A 19,708-nucleotide genomic window follows, 5' to 3' on the forward strand; every position below is an offset into this window, starting at 1 on the left:
CTTGAGGTCCCCGCTTGGGTGGTCTCCCCATCTTGCTGGTCCAGACCTGGTTTTGGAAGGGCTTTTCTTTCCTTTGTTGGAAACGTGTGAGAGACTAACTCGATTTTTCTATTTTTATTGTTTTCCTAAGAGGATCTCGTTCTGTCCCTCAAGCTGGGTGCAAGGCTGCGACTGCAGCTCGCTGCAGCCTCGAATTCTTGGGCTCAAGCGATCCTCCCACCTCAGCTTCCTGAGTAGCTGGGGACACAGAGGTACGACCACGCCTGGCTTTTTTTTTTTTTTTTTTTTTTTTGAGACAGTCTCGTTCTGTCATGCCACCATGCCCGGCTAATTTTTTGTATTTTTAATAGAGACCGGATTTCACCATGTTGGCCAGACTGGTCTCGAACTTCTGACCTCAGGCAATCCACCCGCCTCGGCCTCTCAAAGTGCTGGGATTACAGACGTGAGCCACCGCACCGGCCTTTTTTTTTTTTTTTTTTTAATCATTTTTACTAGAGATGGGATCCCACCATGTTGCCCAGGCTAGTCTTGAACTCCTGAGCTCAAGCTGCTCCTCCAGCCTCGGCCTCCCAACATGTTGGGATTACAGGCTGAGCCACTGTACCCAGCCTGGAAAACCAACTCTTTAATGAGGCGGGACTGTGGGAGAAGTCAAGTTTTAAGGTCTCCCAACAATACATTTCCAGGACCATCTCTGAGGCTTTTATGTGAGCAGATGGCGGGGTCCAAGACTGTGCTGCCTGGGAGAAGTGGGCAGTTAGTTCCAGTCTGGGAAGACAGCGTGCTATTTATTATCATTGTCTCCTTGTAGCTAGTCTGTTAACTTTAATTTCAGAGTTTAACTGTTTGCCGAATTTGGAACTGTGTGCTGCTGAGCTTGCTTTTTCTTTTAGCCACTCTATTGACACCTTGATATGTGCTGATGGTTTTAGTGAATTAACAGTCATGATTATCAGTTTTTGGAACTTATGTTGCATACTCATTTGCAAGACGAATTTTGAGTACTTGATTTATGCTCTAAAATTATTGTATCATTATTCATCCTCATGGAGTAGAAGATAAATACAGATTGCTTATTAGAGGAAAATCATTTGGCATCTTTGATCTGTTTATTAGATGAACGTTGAAGATCCCCTTTATCTTCTGGGCACCTGACCTTTGAATCTTGCATCAATCACACACTGGAACTTCAATATTTTGCTCTTCACCACGGAGGGCATTTAAAATATATCTTATTTCTCTCTCTCTTTTTTTCCCCCCCTAAAACAGAGTCTGGCTCTGTTGCCCAGGCTGGAGTGCAGAGCACAATGTTGGCTCACTACAACCTCTGTCTTCCTGGTTCAAGCGATTCTCCTGCCTCAGCCTCCCAAGTAGCTGGGATTACAGGCACCTGCCACCATGCCCGGCTAATTTTTGAATTATTAGTAGAGACAGGGTTTCACCATGTTGGCCAGGCTGGTCTCAAACTCATGACTCAGATGATCTGCCCACCTCGGCCTCCCAAAGTGCTGGGATTATGGCATGAGCCACCGCGCCTTGCCCTGTTTCCAGTGATTCTTTAAGCAGGTTGCCACAGTCGAACATCTCATCTTGACAGAATTTTGAAGCCTGAAAACGCTGGGCTTTTATTTGCTGCTCTGTGCATTACCATTCAGCTGTCTAAACATAATGGAGTTTACCTTGAGACCATCTGAAACAATAGGCTTGTGTGGGAAGCCCACACCTTTCATCTGATCATTAAGGCTGAGCTGGCTCATTATCTAACAGAGAATGCTCCTAAATGGAGAGAGGTTGAGAGTACTGAGCCAGCCTCTTCAGAACTACCTCTTCTTTTTTTTTTTTTTTTGAGACGGAGTTTCGCTCTTGTTACCCAGGCTGGAGTGCAATGGCGCAATCTCGGCTCACCGCAACCTCCGCCTCCTGGGTTCAGGCAATTCTCCTGCCTCAGCCTCCTGAGTAGCTGGGATTACAGGCACGCGCCACCATGCCCGGCTAATTTTTTGTATTTTTAGTAGAGACAGGGTTTCACCATGTTGACCAGGGTGGTCTCGATCTCTTGACCTCGTGATCCACCCGCCTCTGCCTCCCAAAGTGCTGGGATTACAGGCGTGAGCCACCGCACCCGGCCAGAACTACCTCTTCTAATTGCTTCTACTTGTTCAACCTTGCCAGGGCCACAGAGAGTACCCCCCGTTTTTTTTTTTTTGAGAGAGTCTCACTCTGTTGCCCAGACTGGAGTGCAGTGGCATGATCTCAGCTCACTGCAACCTCCACCTCAGGTTCAAGTGATTCTTGTGCTCAGCCTCCTGAATAGCAGGGACTATAGGTGCATGCCACCACACCAGGCTAATTTTTGTATTTTTAATAGAGACGGGGTTTCACCATGTTGGCCAGGCTGGTCTCAAACTCCTGACCTTGTGATCTGCCCACCTTGGCCTCCTAACATCCTGGGATTACAGACATGAGCCACTGCGCCTGGTCTATTTTTATTTTTTGAGATGAGGTCTTGCTATGTCATCTAGTCTGGAGTGCAGTGGTGCAGTCACAGCTCACTGCAGCCTCAACTTCTGGGGCTCAAGTGACTTCAGCTTCCCAGGTAGCTGGGACTACAGGCGCGTGGCATGCCACCATGCATGGCTAATTTTTTTTTTTTTTGAGATGGAGTTTTCCTCTTGTTGCCCAGGCTGGAGTGCAGTGGCGCAATCTTGGCTCATTGCAACCTCTGCCTCCTGGGTTCAAGCTATTCTCCTGCCTCAGCCTCCCTCAGGATGGTCTCGAACTCTTGACCTCAGGTGATCTGCCCACCTTGGCCTCCCAAAGTGCTGGAATTACAGGTGTGAGCCACCGCGCCCGGCCGCATGGCTAATTTTTAAAAAGTTTTTTGTAGAGATGGATTCTCACTGTGTTGCCTAGGCTGGTCTCAAACTTCTGGACTCAAGTGGTGCTCCCATCTCAGCCTCTCAAAGTGTTGAGATCAAAGGCATTAGCCACTGTGCCCCGCTCTTACTGTTTTAGAATAACTTCTTTTTTGCTGATGGTAACAGTTGAGACTGGCATATGGTCAGGTCTAGGCATTAGACCAGGAGGTTGAGAATTTGAATGATTTAGTCTTTTCCGTGATATCTGCCTGTTACCCTAAAAAGTAGCCTCTTGGTTGAGAGGAACGTTGGTGCCATGGATCACATACATCACTTTTTTGGTGTTGGCAAATTAAGTCAAAGGACAAATCCTGCTGGAAATGGACCCATGGCATCTCCCACATCAGAGGTGACCAACAGTGAAGTGGGAGGACATACAGTCAATGTTATAGACCTTCCTGCCCCTCTCTGTCCTTTGCTGGCCTTCTTTCTTCATATATTTATCTTGGCTAAAATAAATGTTTACATAGGAGGACCACATCATTCACTAAGACTTCCCTTTTATTAAGGCTTTTATTTATTTTTTTTTTTTGGAGACGGAGTCTCACTATCACCCAGGCTGGTCACCCAGGCTGGAGTGCTGTGGCACGATCTTGGCTCACTGTAACCTCCACCTCCCGGGTTCAAGCAATTCCCTACCTCAGCCTCCCAAGTACCTGGGACTAGAGGCCCAGGCTGCCACACCCAGCTACTTTTTTTTTTTTTTTTTGTATTTTAGTAGAGACAGTGTTTCACAGTGTTGCCTAGTCTGGTCTTGAATTCCTGAGCTCAGGCAACCCGCCCGCCTCAGCCTCCCAAAGTGCTACAGGTGTGAGATACCACATCCGGCCTTATTAAGGCTTTACACAGATATGAGGCTGGGCTTGGTGGCTCATGCCTATAATCCCAGCACTTTGGGAAGCTGAGATGGGAGGATCTCTTGAGGCCAGGAGTTAAGGGCCAGCCTGGCCAACACATGGTGAAACCCCATCTCTACTAAAAAAAATACAGAAATTAGCTGAGTGTGGTGGTGCACACCTGTAAGTCCCAGCTACTAAACTTGGGAGGTTGAGACATGAGAATTGCTTGAACCTGGGAGGCAGAGGTTGCAGTGAGCTGAGATCATGCCATTGCACTCCAGCCTGGGCAACAGAGCAAGACTATCTCAAAAAATAAGTAGGCCAGGCACGGTGGCTCATGCCTGTAATCCCAACACTTTGGGAGGCCAAGGCGGGAGGATCACCTGAGATCAGGAGTTGGATACCAGCTTGGCCAACATGGCGAAAACCCGTCTCTACTAAAAATATAAAAATTTACCAGACGTGGTGGCTGGTGCCTGTGGTCCAAGCTACTCAGGAGGCTGAGGCAGGAGAATCACTTGAACCCAGGAGGCTGAGGTTGCAGTGAGGTGAGATCGTGCCACTGCACTCCAGCCTGGGTGATAGAGCAAGACACTGTCTCAAAAAATAAAAAAATAAATAAGTAAAAATAAATAAATAATTAAATAAGATATTGAATTTGCCTCTAATAACCTTTTGGATGGCAGTGGTTTCACCAGTTAAAATTTGACCCATGATGAGTGTTCTTTGTAACTAGCTATTCGTAGCAGCTTGGACTTTTACCTCTGTCAACCTCAGTTTCCACGGAAACTTGAATTTATCGACAATGCCATTTTAAAATGGAGGTGGGTTTAAAATGTACACCATGGTAATTCACGGGTGTACATTTTATCACAGAGGATATGAGCCCTCTATTACGCAAAATGACACAATTTGGAGACCCTCAGGAGATGGTAGCCATGGGTTTCCAGGTCAGTGGTTACTTCCTCTGTTACTGAGTTTGGTAGTTGAAGTGAGGTTGTAGAGATGTTGCGTATTGAGAATGAGAGGAGCCTTTACTGGAGTCGTAGAAAAAACATTTGAGGAAAACCTGAATGCATGAGAGATTTTTGAAAATATAGCTAATTCTAGAGCATAAACCCAGACCAAACAAAGCTAAAGATTTTTTATTTTTTATTTTTTTCTTGAGACGGGGTCTCGCTCTCTTGCCCAGGCTGGAGTGCAGTGACATGATCATAGCTTACTCCAGCCTTGACTTCCTGGGCTCAGGTGATCCTCCTGCCTTAGCCTCCCAAGTAGCTGGGACTACAAGCATATGCCACCATGCCCAGCTAATTTTGTTTGTTTACTTGTTTTTTGGGACAGTCTCACTCTGTGGCCCAGACTGGAGTGCAGTGGTATGATCTCAGCTCACTGCAAACTCTACCTCCTGGATTCAAGCGATTCTTCTGGCTGAGTCTCCCGAATAGGTGAGATTACAAGCACCTGCCACCACGCCTGGCTAATTTTCTTATTTTTAATAGAGACAGTGTTTCACCCTGTGGGCCAGGCTGGTCTCAAACTCTGACCTCAGGTGATCCGCCCTCCTCAGCCTCCCAAAGTGCTGGGCATGAGCCACCGCACCCAGCCATTCCTTAAGTCTTGATGCTTTTTCATTAATCATTCTTCTACAATATTATTATTAGTATTATTTTTGAGATGAAGTCTCACTCTGTCACCCAAGTTGAAGTGCAGTGGTGAGATCTTGGCTCACTGCAACCTCCTCCTTCCAGGTTCAAGTGATTGTCCTGTCTCAGCCTCCCAAGTAGCTGTGACTACAGGCACATGCCACCATGCTCAGCTACTATTTTTAGTAGAGATGGGGTTTCACTATGTTGGCCAGGGTGGTCTCGAACTCCTGACCTCATTATCCCCCTGCCTTAGCCTCTCAAAGTGCTGGGATTGCAGGCGTGAGCCTGTGCCCGGCCTACAATATTATTTTTTAATGGCTCTCGGCAACTGGAGATGAGTTAGTGCCATTGCTTGTCCGTCAGAGGACTGGGGTTTTATAAAGAAAGAACTAATGATAGGGAGATGTCAGTGAAGAATGAGGAGGACCTGCCTTTGTCTTCAAGATTGGAGGGTGCAGATGAGGGTCACTGTGTAGCTACACCTTGTACTTGTGCTCTCTGGGCACAGCCACGTTCTGATGAAGCCTAGAGTGTGAGGAACGTTCAGGGAGGTTTGTTCTTGATGAAACCTAGTGCCAGAGTTCTCGGTGGAAGGGCTTGAGGCAGAGAGGGAAGGGGTTGGAAATAGGGTTGGTGGAAGAAGAAACTCCCAAAGAAATGGCGGTCTGTGGGAGCATGGGTTGCCAGGGTGATGGAGGAAGTTCCTGATGTGGGAGAGGACTTTCTCTCTCTGCCGGTGCCAAACTGCTACACGCCTCATGTTCTTTTGGGACAAGCAAGGTTCTTTTGTGCCAACTCCTGTGCCAGTGTTCTAGAGTATGATTAGCAGCCTGGCTAGTGAGTAGTTAGAAATAGAATCAGTGGCCAGGTGCTGTGGCTCACCCCTGTAATCCCAGCACTTTGGGAGGCCAAGATGAGCGGATCACCTGAGATCAGGAGTTCAAGACCAGCCTGGGCAACATGGTAAAACCCTGTCTCTACTAAAAATACAAAAATTATCCGGGTGTGGTGCCATGTGCCTGTAATCCCAGCTACTCAGGAGACTGAGCCAGAAGAATCGCTTGAACCTGGGAAGCAGAGGTTGCAATGAACCAAGATTGCACCACTGCACTCCAGCCTGGCGACAGAGCGAGACTCCATCTCAGAAAAAGAAAAACAAAACAACAAAAAAACCCCCACAAAAATTAGTCAGGCATGGTGGCACATACCTGTAATCCCAGCTATTTGGGAGTTAAGGCAGAGAATTGTTTGAACCCAGGAGGCGGAGGTTGCAGTGAGCCGAGATTGTGCCACTGCATCCAGCCTGGGCAACAGAGCAAGACTCCGTCTCTGAAAAAAAAAAACAATTCAAAATATGCTAACCATTGTCTTTGTGTTCTGAAAATAAAAACACAAATTGTAAAAATGTGTTTCTTGGCCTTCTTTGGGAGGCCAAGGTAAGTGAATTGCTTGAGCTCAGGGGTTCAAGATGAGCCTGGGCAACATGGTAAAAGTCCATCTCTACCAAAAAAAAAAAAAAAAAAAATTAGCCAGGTGTGGTGGTGCACGCCTATAGTCCCAGCTACTCAGGAGGCTGAGGCAGAAGAATCGCTTGAACCTGGGAGGCAGAGGTTGCAGTTAGCCGAGATCGTGCCATTACACTCCAGCCTGGTGACAGAGCAAGACCCTGTCTCTAAAATAAATAAATAAATAAATAAATAAATAATAAGGTGCCTAGGGCTGTAAGAGCTTCTTTGAAAAGCTGATTTTTGTGATTTGCAATCATCTCCTAAACTGTTTGTATTTTTGAATTTTCCCCTGATTTAGTTGATCATGGTCTGGCGAGGTTGGTGACAGTATATCGCGAGCATGGTCATAAAGCTGCCAAAATCAACCCCCTCTTCACTGGACAAGCCCTGCTGGAGAACGTGCCTGAAATCCAAGTCCTGGTGCAGACGCTGCAGGGACCCTTCCACACGGCAGGTATGGCTGCTGCACTGCAGGCGGGAGCTCGGAGCTGCACACCAGGCAGGGACCCTGCCTCTGTTCTTGAAGAAGTGGCAACCTTGCCGGAGCTGAGCCTCCCACAGGCGTGAAGAGACTGGAGGGGCACGTCGAAGTACGGTCAGGGAGGAGCGTTCTTGGGATTCTAGAAGTTCTGACGAGGCCTGTTTTCTCAAGGTTCACAGACATTGGGTTGGCTGGACGCAGTGGCTGACACCCATAATCCCAGCATTTTGGGAGCCCAGGGTGGGAGGATCATTTGAACCCAGGAGTTTGAGACCAACCTGGGCAACATAGTGAGACTCTTGTGCACACACACACACACACACACACGTAGCTGGGCATGGGGCGCACGCCTGTAGTTGCAGGTACTCAGGAAGCTGAGATGGGAGGATCGCCTGAGCCTGGGAAGTCAAGGCTGCAGTGAGCCTTGATCATGCCTCTGCATTCCAGCCTGGGCAACAGAGTTTGGAGACCCTGTCTCAAAAAAACAAACAAACAAAAAACTTTGAACTCTAAAGTGCCATGTGCTTAACATATATTAATTTATTCTCAAAACCACTCCCTAAAGTAGTTATTGTTCTCTTTATTTTGTAGATGGGCAAACTAACTCAGAGAACGTCTGTAACCCTAGCAGCTCAGTGGTGGTGTGGGGGATATCCAGGGATGCTTCCCTTCCAAAGCCTGCACCCCCTCATTCTATTTTCTCTCCCAGCCTGGGAACATAGAAGAAGTTGGGCCTGCATCATCAGTCATGATTTCAGGATCCTACCTCATGTTACTTTTTAAAGTTAATCTTGCAAATATCAGATTCTGATTGTGTGTATCAGTGAGTCATGCTTCAGTCACCTAATGCTGTGTAATAAACTACCCTAAGGTGTAATGGCTTTTCAACCTTCAACAATCATTCTAGTGTCTCTTAGGGATCTGAGGGTTACCTGGGCTTTGCAAGATGGTAGTTGTCTCTCTCTCTTTTTTTTTTTTTTTGCTGAGATGGGCCTCCAAAGGCCCTTTTCTTGAACCTCTGCAGAAAGAACTCATTCTTCAGCACCTCATAAAAGCAAACCAGTAAATGTAGAAAACATGAAGCTACATGATTCGTGGCTCAGTTGGAATATAGTGGTGATGCATCTGACTCCCTCAAAGGCCAATACTTTAAATACTTCTATTAAAAAAAATACAATAAACTTGTTGTAAGAAACCATAAGCCAGAAGTGTCCAATCTTTTGGCTTTTTTGGGCCACATTGGAAGAAGAATTGTCTTGGGCCACATGTAAAATATGCTAACACCAATGATAGCTAATGAGCTTAAAAAAAATTGCAAAGAAAATCTCACAATTTTTGAGACTGAGTCTCACTCTGTTGCCCAGGCTGGAATGCAGTAGCGTAATCTCGGCTCATTGCAACCTCTGCCTTCCTGTTTTAAGCGGTTCTCCTGCCTCAGCCTCCCGAGGAGCTGGAATTACAGGTGCCCGCCACCACGCCCAACTAATTTTTGTATTTTTAGTAGAGGTGGGGTTTCACCATGTTGGCCAGGCTGGTCTCAAACTCCTGACCTTGTGATCTGCCTGCCTCAGCTTCCCAAAGTGCTGGGATTACAGGCGTGAGCCACTGCTCCCAGACCCTGAAAATCTCACAATGTTGTTTTTTTTTTTTTTTTGCGACAGAGTTTCGCTCTTGTTACCCAGGCTGGAGTGTAATGGCGCGATCTCGGCTCACTGCAACCTCTGCCTCCTGGGTTCAGGCAATTCTCCTGCCTCAGCTTCCGGAGTAGCTGGGATTACAGGTGCGTGCCACCACACCCAGCTAATTTTTTTTATATGTTTTTAGTAGAGATGGGATTTCACCATGTTGACCAGGATGGTCTCGATCTCATGACCTCGTGATCCACCCACCTCAGCCTCCCAAAGTGCTGGGATTACAGGTGTGAGCCACCGTGCCCGGCCATCTCACAATGTTTTAAGAAAGTTTACTCATCTATGTTGGGCCACATTCAAAGCTGTCCTGGGCCACATGCAGCCTGTGGGCTGTGGGTTGGGCAAGCTTGCTGAGCAATATAAAGTAAACTTCGGGGCCTGGCGCAGTGGCTCACGCCTGTAATCTCAGCACTTTGGGAGACCGAGGCAAGAGGATCACATGAGGTCAGGAGTTGGAGACCAGCCTGGCCAACATGGTGAAACCCTGTCTCTACTAAAACTACAAAACTTAGCCAGACATGGTGGTGCACACCTGTAGTCCCAGCTACTCGGGAAGCTGAGGCAGGAGAATCACTTGAACCTGTAAGGCAGAGGTTGCAGTGAGCCAAGATGGTGCTACTGCACTCAAGCCTGGGCAACAAGAGCAAAAACTTTGTCATCAAAAACACCAAATTACTGTAGAATCAACACTTGGCATACAGCAGCAGGATCCGTTCTTGTGGAGGAAGTGGGGTCTCCCCCTCCTGGTTTTACTACTTTATGACCTTTGACCATATTTTTAGTTTTTCCTTCAGATAAAAATCTAGATAAGCATTAATAATGACCCAAGTTATTAAGAACAAAGCACTCGGCTGGGCGCAGTGGCCCATGCCTGTAATGCCAGCACTTTGGGAGGCCGAGATGGGTGGATCACCTGAGGTCAGGAGTTTGAGACCAGCCTGACTAAAATGGTGAAACCCAGTTTCTACTAAAAATACAAAAAAAAAAAAAAAAAAAAAAAAATTAGCTGGGCATAGTGGCAGGTGCCTGTAATCCCAGCTACTAGAGAGGCTGAGGCAGGAGAATCAATTGAACCCAGGAGGCAGAGGTTGCAGTGAGCCAAGATTGCACCATTGCACTCCAGCCTGGAGTCTGGGAAACAGAGTGAGACACTGTCTCAATTAAAAAAAAAAAAAGAAAAAAGAAAAGAGCAAAGCACTGTGTGTTGAAGTAATTATTTTGGTATGTTCCAGAGTTAACCTGCCACATGATTGATTATTTTTTAAAATGACCCCTTTGATTGTATTTCACAGGGTTATTGAACATGGGGAAGGAAGAAGCCTCACTTGCAGAAGTGTTAGCCTATCTAAATCAAATCTACTGTGGGCAGATTTCTATTGAAACCTCCCAACTTCAGAGCCAGGAGGAGAAAGACTGGTTTGCCAGGCGGTTTGAGGAAGTGCAAAAGGAGACATTTACCACAGAAGAGCGGAAACATCTGTTGAAACTAATGCTGGAATCTCAGGTAAAAAGGAGCATCTAATAGCAAGGGCAGAGGTCAGCTCACTGCCTATAAAGATATATAGCCTGGCAGACATAGGGAAACCTCGTCTCTACAAAAAATATAAAAATTAGCAAGGTGCACACCTGTAATCCCAGCTAGTCAGGAGGGTGAGGCATGAGAACTTGGGAGGTGGAGGCTGCAGTGAGCTGAGATCGCACTACTGCACTCTAGCCTGGGTGACAGAGCGAGACTTCCTCTCAAAAAAAAAAAAAAAGGCCAAGGGCTATGACTCACACCTATAATCCCAGCACTTTGGGATGCCAAGGCGGGCAGGCAGACCATGAAGTCAGGAGTTTGAGACCAGCCTGGCCAACATGGCGAAACCCCATCTCTACTATAAATACAAAAATTAGCTGGACGTGGTGGTGCGCACCTATAATCCCAGCTCCTCAGGAGGCTGAGGCAGGAGAATCGCTTGAACCCGGGAGGTGGAGGTTGCAGTGAGCTGAGATGGTGCCATTGAACTCCAGCCTGGTGACGGAGCTAAACTCTGTCTCAAAAAAAAAAAAAAAAGGGCCGGGCGCGGTGGCTCATGCCTGTAATCCCAGCACTTTGGGGAGCCAAGGTGGGTGGATCACCTGAGGTCAGGAGTTCAAGACCAGCCTGGCCATCATGGTGAAACCCCATCTTAAAAAAAAAAAAAGATATATATCTACTGAAGAGAGGGAATTGGGCCACTAACTCTGCACTTAGCCCCGTTCACCCCTCATTACTTCAACACAACAGATCATATAACACCCACACCATTTTATTCTTTTATTTTTCCTCAGAGATTCTTGTTCTGAGCATATCACTTTATTCTAAGTAGGAAAATGTTGATTGCCGAAATATTGACCTATTGGCTCTCCTCAGAGTCAAAATACTTCTCAGGTATGTGTCTACTCACTCTATAAAAGATGACAAGATCCTTAAGACCTTACTTCTGACTGGCGCGGTGGCTCACACCTGTCATCCCAGCACTTTGGGAGGCTGACATGGGCATATTGCTTGAGGTCAGAAGTTCGAGACCAGCCTAGCTAACATAGTGATACCTTGTCTCCACTAAAAAACATACGAAAAATTAGCCGGACATGGTGGAGCACACCTGTCATCCCAGCACTTTGGGAGGCTGACATGGGCATATTGCTTGAGGTCAGAAGTTCGAGACCAGCCTAGCTAACATAGTGATACCTTGTCTCCACTAAAAAAAATACGAAAAATTAGCCAGACATGGTGGAGCACACCTGTAGTCCCAGCTACTTCGGAAGCTGAGGCAGAAGAATCACTTGAATCCAGGAGGCAGAGGTTTCAGTGAACTGAGATTGCACCACTGCACTCCAGTCTGGGCAACAGAGTGAGACTCCATGTTAAAAAAAAGAAGCAAAATCAAAAACAAACAAAAATAAATCCTTACTTCTTCTTTTTTTTTTAAAGACGAGGTTTCACCATGTTGGTCAGGCTGGTCTTGAACTCCTGACCTCAGGTGATCTGCCTGCCTTGGCCTCCAAAGTGCTTGGATTACAGGCGTGAGCTACCACGCCTGGCCAAATCCTTACTTCTTGAAGTCTTATTTTTATTTATTTTTTTGAAATAGAGTCTCACTCTGTTGCCAGGCTGGTGTGCAGTGGTGTGATCTCTGCTCACTGCAACCTCCACCTCCTGGGTTCAAGTAATTCTCCTGCCTCAGCCTCCCGAGTAGCTGGTACTACAGTCGTGTGTCACCACACCCATCTAATTCTTTTTTGTATTTTTTTTTTGAGACAGGGTCTTGCTGTGTCACCCAGGCTGGAATGCAGTGATGTGATCTCAGCTAACTGCAGCCTCCCCTCCCGGGTTCAAGCGATTCTCCTGCCTCAGCCTCCCGAGTAGCTGGGATTACAGGTGCCAGCCACCATGCCCAGCTAATTTTTATATTTTTAGTAGAGACGGCACTTCACCATGTTGGTGAGGCTGGTCTCAAAGTCCTGACCTCATGATCTGCCCTCCTTGACCTCCCAAAGAGCTGGGATTACAGGTGTGAGCCACTGCGCCCGGCCAGGGGCATTTTCCTTTCCCACTCCTGCTGTCTGGGATCCCTGGAAAGCCATCCTGCTATGTCCTTGTTATGCCTCTCTCTGGGATACGTAGTGAAGTGTCACTGCTATGGTCACTTGGGGAATGTGGGGCCATCTCACAACACACACAGACTTTCCTGCCTTCCACCGGAGAAGCTGGCTGCCCGCTGGCAGCTCACATCTGCTGTGATGTTCTGCAGGAGTTTGACCACTTTCTGGCCACCAAGTTCTCCACAGTGAAGCGATATGGAGGCGAAGGCGCTGAAAGCATGATGGGCTTTTTCCACGAGCTGCTGAAGATGTCAGCCTACAGTGGGGTCACTGATGTCATCATTGGGATGCCCCATAGAGGGAGGCTGAATTTATTGACAGGCCTACTGCAGTTCCCGCCAGAGGTAAGGTTAGTCGCTATGTTTCTCACTAGCACTATACGATTGATTGTAACAGAATAAAACTGCTGGTTTTATATATATGTATACATATATATAATACATTTTTATAATGTATATTATATATGTATATATATATGTATACATATATAATACATATACATATATATATAAATTTTTTTTTTTTTAGAGATGGGGTTTCACCATGTTGGCCAAGCTGGTCTCAAACTCCTGGCCTCAAGTGATCCACCCACCTCAGCCTCCCAAAGTGCTGGGATTACAGGCGTGAGCCACCGCACCCTGCCAAAACTGCTGGTCTTATTCTGGTGATAAAGGATGGTGATGGTGATGGTGATGGTGATGGCTGGGCACAGTGGCTACACCTGTAATCCCAGCCTGTTGGGAGGCTCAGGCAGGAGGATGGCTTGAACCTAGGAGTTTGAGACCACCCTGCACAACAACGTGAGACTTTGTCTCTACTCAAAGTAAAGTAAAATAAGTTAGCCAAGTATGGTGGTATGCACCTGTGTTCCCTGTGACTCAGGAGACTGAGGCCAGAGGATCACTTGAACCCAGGAGTTTGAGGCTGCAGTGAGCTATGATCTCACCACTGCACTCTAGCCTGGGCAACAAAGCAAGATGCTACCTGAATAGAAATAAATTTTAAAAAGTAGAACTCATGCTCATCATTCCTTTTAGGGAGCCAACTAAGGCTGGGCAAGGTGGCTCACACGTGTAATCCCAGCACTTTGGGAAGCTGAGGCAAGAGGAGTGCTTGAGTCCAGGAGTTCAAGACCGGCTTGGGCAACCTTGCAAAACTGTCCCTACAGCCGGGCGTGGTGGCTCACACCTGTAATCCAAGCACTTTGGAGGCCAAGGCAGGCGGATCACCTGAGGTCGGGAGTTCAAGACCAGCCTGACCAACATGGTGAAACCCCATCTTAAAAACAAACAAACAAAAAAAACCCTGTCCCTACAAAAATAAAAATTAGGAGGCATGGTGGCATGGTCTCTACAAACAAAAAAATTAGGTGGTACACCTATGATTCCAGCTACTCAGGAGGCTGGAATGGGAGATCTCTTGAGTCCAGGAGACAGGCTGCAGAGGGCTGAGATTGCGCCTCTGCCCTGCATCCTGGAAGAGAGATACAGATCCTGTCTCAAAAAAGAAGAGGAAAGGCAACTAAGCATACAAGCAGTTGGTCCAAGGTAGCTTAGACAGCTTAGTTAATTGACAGAGCTGGTATTTGGATTGATTTTCCATGTACTCTTATTTATTTGAGACGAGTCTTGCTCTGTCACCCAGGCTAGAGTGCAATGGCGTGATCTCGGCTCACTGCAACCTCTGCCTCCCAGGTTCAAGTGATTCTCATGCTTCAGCCTCTCAACTAGCTGAGATTACAGGGGCCTGCCACCATGCCTGGCTAGTTTTTTGTATTTTTAATAGAGACGGGGTTTTGCCACATTGGCTGGGCTGGTCCTGAATTCCTGACCTCAAGTGATCTTCCTGCCTCTGCCTCCCAAAGTGCTGGAATTACAAGTGTGAGCCACCACTCCTGGCCTTAAAATTTCTTTTTTATTGTATGATTTCAACAAACCACTTCTTCTTCCCTAGTCTCCATTGTAATGAATGCCATTTTTTTCCTTTTATGTGTACCCACGATAGCTGATGTTCCGTAAAATGCGAGGCTTAAGTGAATTTCCAGAGAATTTCTCAGCCACTGGAGATGTCCTGTCTCACCTGACCTCTTCTGTGGACCTGGACTTCGGGGCGCACCATCCCCTCCACGTGACGATGCTACCCAATCCCTCACACCTGGAGGCTGTCAACCCTGTGGCCGTGGGCAAAACTCGTGGCAGGCAGCAGTCTCGCCAAGATGGGGACTACTCTCCAGACAGAACGGCCCAGCCGGGGGACAGAGTCATTTGCTTACAGGTACTTGGAGCTTCTGGAAATGAGGCTAGAGGTGGGGAAAACTGGGAAGAATTGTGGGTTGGGAGGGTTGAAAGCAGGTAGGAGACATTCATGATGAAACTGAGAGGACCTTTTGGAAAAAGATTCTGGGATTGTTTTAAAAATTAACGGCAGATCCATGAGGTTTAGTCATCAGGCAACTGGCTTTAGCCTGTGGCTTCCACTGCAGTTTTCCTTGCTTGGCTTATGAATTAACTGAGGGGTGTGTATGGGCTGGTAGGCCTGCTCCTTCTGAGAGCACAGATGTCATTATTTCTCTGAAAGTATGGCCCTCTTGGAAACTTCATGGTATCTATACATCTAACAGGAGAAGTGTAAAAAAAGATGTCAAGAGTGGTTTTACAAATTCTTGCTTACTTTATTATCTTTACTTTCTTTTTTTTTTTAGATGGAGTCTAGCTCTGTTGCCCAGGCTGGAGTGCAGTGGTACAATCTCAGCTCACTGCAACCTCCGCCTCCTGGGTTCAAGCAATTCTCCTGCCTCAGCCTCCTGAGTAGGTGGGATTACAGGTGTGTGCCACTATCCCTGGCTAATTTTTTGTATTTTTAGTAGAGATGGGGTTTTACCGTGTTAGCAGGATGGTCTCAATCACCTGACCTCGTGATCCACCCATCTTGGCCTCCCAAAGTGCTGAGATTACAGGTGTGAGCCACCACGCCCGGCCTACTTTTTTGTTTTTATGGATTTTTTTTTTTTTTTTTTAAAGACGGGGTTTCACCATGTTGGTCAGGCTGGTCTTGAACTCCTGACCTCAGGTGATCTGCCTGCCTTGGCCTCCAAAGTGCTTGGATTACAGGCATGAGCAACCGTGCCCGGACTTTTTTTTTTTTTTTTTTTTTTTTGAGACAGAGTCTCGCTCTGTTGCCCAGGCTGGAGTGCAGTGGTGAAATCTCAGCTCACTGCAACCTCCACCTCCTGGGTTCAAGCGATTCTCCTGCCTCAGCCTTCTGAGTAGCTGGGACTACAGGCACCCACCATCATGCCCAGCTAATTTTTGTATTTTTAGTAGAGACAAGGTTTCGCCATGTTGGCCAGGTTAGTCTGGAACTCCTGACCTCAAGTGATCCTCCCTCCTCGGCCTCCCAAAGTGTTGGGATTACTGGTGTGAACCCCCACACCTGGCCTATTTTTTTTTTCTTCCTTGTTTATTTTTAAATGAAGCCCTTTGGCATTAAGGCAAATAATACAAATTATCACTGTGATTCTTTCTTCTTCTACCCTCTCCCAGTTTTTTATAACACAACTAGTATCTTTTTTTTTTTTTTTTAAAGACAGGGTTTGACCATATTGGTCAGGCTGGTCTCAAACTCCTAACCTCAGGTGATCCGCCCGCCTCAGCCTCCCAAAATGCTGGGATTACAGGCGTAAGCCACCGCGCCCGGCCACAACAAGTATCTTTTAGAGGTTTGGACTGTGGTCATGTTTCTTCTATAAGTATTCATTTAAATATAATTAAATGATTATATTTATTTTATTTATATTTATAATTATATTATCTCCTTTAGCTACAGGAGATAATGAATCCCGGATTTTAGAATCAGTCTTCAAATTCCACAGAAATAGATAAATATATAAGGCAATTGAATATTCTGTTATGTCTATGAATAGCCACATTATCGTATGCATTTTAATTTTTCACAGGCCAGAAACTTGCAGTGAATAAATTGGGAGTAGGCAGAATTGGATTTGATTATGATATGGCTGGTCTGCCTTCCCTCCCTCTCTTCCTTCATTCCTTCCCTCCTTCCTCCCTCCCTCCCTCCTTTCCTCCTTTCCTTCCTTCCTTCTCTCCTTCCCTCCCTCCTTCCCTTCCCTCCCTCCCTCCTTCCCTTCCCTCCCTCCCTCCTTCTTTCCTTCCTTCCTTCCCTCCTTCTTTCCTTCCTTCCTTCCCTCCTTCCTCCCTCCCTCCCTCCTTTCCTTCCTTCCTTCCCTTCCTCCCTCCCCCCTTCCCTTCCCTCCCTCCTTCCTTCCTTCCTTCTTTCCTTCCTTCCTCCCTCCCTCCCTCCTTCCTTCCCTCCTTCCCTCCTTCCCTCCTTCCCTCCTTCCCTCCTTCCTTTCTTCCTTCCTTCCATCTCTCTCTCTCCCTTCCTCTCTGTCCAGATGGGGTCTGAATCTGCTGTGCAGGCAGGAGTTCGTGACACAGTCATAACTCACTGCACCTTCAGATGCCTGGGCTCAAGCAATCTTCCCGTCTCAGCCTCCTGAGTAGCTGGGCCTACAGGTGCATGTCATCCTACCTGGCTGATTTATTTTATTTTATTTTGTAGAAACATGATCTTGCCATGTTGGCCGAGCTGGTTTCAAATTTCTGGCTTCAAGCAACCCTCCTACCTCGTCCTCCCAAAATGTAGATATTACAGCTGTGAGCCACCGCACCCAGCCTGATATGGTGTTTCTAAATAGAAATCTTGGAATCATTAGCCAGACATTCTGTTTACCTTTCACATGATTTATAATACTCTATTTTAATCCTTCTGTTTGGCCGGGCGCGGTGGCTCACACCTGTAATCCAAGCACTTTGGAGGCCAAGGTGGGAGGATCACCTGAGGTCGGGAGTTCAAGACCAGCCTGACCAACATGGTGAAACCCCGTCTTAAAAAAACAAACAAAAAAAACCTTCAGTTTTACCCAGTACATTAAGCTGATCTTAAGATTGACTTCTGAAATAAAAGGTGAAAATGACGTTTTATTTAAAATCGTGAAAAACAAGGCTGGGCGTGGTGGCCCACACCTGTAATCCCAGCACTTTGGGAGGCAGAGACCAGTGGATCACCTGAGGTTAGGAGTTCAGGACCAGCCTGACCAACATGGAGAAACCCTGTCTCTATTAAAAATACAAAAAATTAGCCAGATGTGGTAGCACATGCCTATAATCCGGGCTACTTGGGAGGCTGAGGCAGGAGAATTACTTGAACCTGGAGACAGAGGTTGCAGTGAGCTGAGATCACTCCATTGCACTCTAGCCTGGGCAACAGAGCAAGACTCTGTCTCAAAAAAAAAAAAAAGTAGTCCAACTTGAAACCTAAATTTCTTAATTCCTTACGTTGCTTTTCTCCCCATCCTTCCCCTTCCCTCCTGACTCAGGTTCATGGCGATGCTTCTTTCTGTGGTCAAGGGATTGTTCCTGAAACATTCACGCTGTCCAATCTCCCGCATTTCAGAATTGGTGGGAGTGTACATTTGATTGTTAATAACCAGCTGGGTTATACCACTCCAGCCGAAAGAGGAAGGTCTTCTTTATACTGCAGCGATATTGGTACGTAGCACCTGGAGGAGCTGACGTTGCTGGGGCCGCCGTGGAATTCCTAGGGAAATGTTTAGTGCACACAGAACAATGAGCCTTACCAGTTATCCCTCCTTTCATTTAATTAATTAATTAATTAATTAATTAATTTTTTGAGACAGAGTCTTGCTCTGTCATCTAGGCTGGAGTGCAGTGGCACAATCTCAGCTCCCTGCAACTTCTGCCTCCCAGGTTCAAGTGATTCTCCTGCCTCAGCCTCCTGAGTAGCTGGGACTCCACGTGCGCATAACCACGTCTGGCTAATTTTTTTTTTATTTTTTTGAGACAGAGTCTTGCTCTGTTGCCCAGGCTGGAGTACAATGACATGATCTTCACTCAGTGCAACCTCTGCCTTCCGGGTTCAAGCAGTTCTCATGCCTCAGCCTCCCAAGTAGCCGGGAATACAGGTGCGTGCCACCACGCCCGGCTAATTTTTGTATTTTTAGTACAGACAGGGTTTCATCATGTTGGCCATGCTGGACTTGAACTCTTGACCTCAAATGAAACCCGCCTCAGCCTCCCAAAGTGCTGAGATTGCAGGCGTGAGACATAGCGCCTGGTTGATTTTTTCCGCGCCCGGCCTGTCAATGTGATCTTTAAATCCAAGGACCTAAGACAAGCATGGAGCCACAAGTGTGCCATCTCAAATTTCTTATAACTGGATGGGTGATCTGGTGCAAGTCAGAGATTAACACAATGAGTACAACACCAGAGTCCTTATCTCTAGGATATTCAAACTTGGAGTGCCCAGGAGCCTTAGTGAAAAAGGATGTGTTCAACCACTAAACTTGGTCAAATAGTTTAGTTAGAAATAAGATGTGAAGGCTGGGCATGGTGGCTTACATCTGTAATTCCAGCACCTTGGGAGGCCGAGATGGGCAGATCACAAGGTGTGGAGTTCAAGACCAACCTGGCCAACACAGTGAAACCCCGTCTCTACTAAAAATACAAAACAGCCGGGCATGGTGGCGCGTGCCGTAATCCCAGCTACTTGGGAGGCTGAGGCAGAAGAATCGCTTGAACCCAGGAGGTGGAGGTTGCAGTGAGCTGAGATCAGCCCACTGAACTCCAGCCTGGGCAACAGAGTGAGACTCTGTCTAAAAAAAAAAGGAAATAAGATATAAAGGCCGGGATGGTGGCTCTTGCCTGTAATCCCAGCACTTTGGGAGGCTGAGGTGGGCAGATTGCCTCAGGTCAATAAATAGTTCAAGACTAACCTGGCCAACATGGAGAAGTCCTATATCTAAAAAAAATAGAATTAGCCAGGTTTCATAGTGGGTAGCTATAATCTCAGCTCCTTGGGCAGCTGAAGCAGGAGTATCGATTCAACCTGGGAGGCAGAGATTGCATTGAGCTGACTGCACTGGATCATGTGCGACAAAATGAGACTCCATC

The 19,708-nt window shown here is 46.8% G+C and overlaps 1 protein-coding gene across 4 annotated transcripts in view; it reads left to right on the plus strand.

Annotated features, from left to right (window-relative positions):
* DHTKD1 (dehydrogenase E1 and transketolase domain containing 1) overlaps window positions 1–19,708 on the plus strand; it is a 55,661-nt gene that overhangs the window by 437 nt on the left and 35,516 nt on the right. For 3 of the 4 annotated variants that reach the window (XM_064369070.1, XM_064369068.1, XM_064369071.1), the window contains exons 2-6: window positions 7,216–7,371; window positions 10,382–10,593; window positions 12,866–13,060; window positions 14,721–14,990; window positions 18,115–18,286. In XM_064369070.1, coding sequence (XP_064225140.1) covers window positions 7,216–7,371; window positions 10,382–10,593; window positions 12,866–13,060; window positions 14,721–14,990; window positions 18,115–18,286 — 1,005 coding nt within the window. Of the gene's footprint in view, window positions 1–4,362; window positions 4,711–7,215; window positions 7,372–10,381; window positions 10,594–12,865; window positions 13,061–14,720; window positions 14,991–18,114; window positions 18,287–19,708 lie in introns of those variants that run through there. The other variant, XM_064369069.1, reaches the window with a different exon arrangement.

Source organism: Aotus nancymaae, unplaced genomic scaffold (genome assembly GCF_030222135.1).
Source record: "Aotus nancymaae isolate 86718 unplaced genomic scaffold, 86718_ANA_hifiasm-v0.15.2.pri h1tg000083l, whole genome shotgun sequence".
Lineage (NCBI taxonomy): Eukaryota > Metazoa > Chordata > Mammalia > Primates > Aotidae > Aotus > Aotus nancymaae.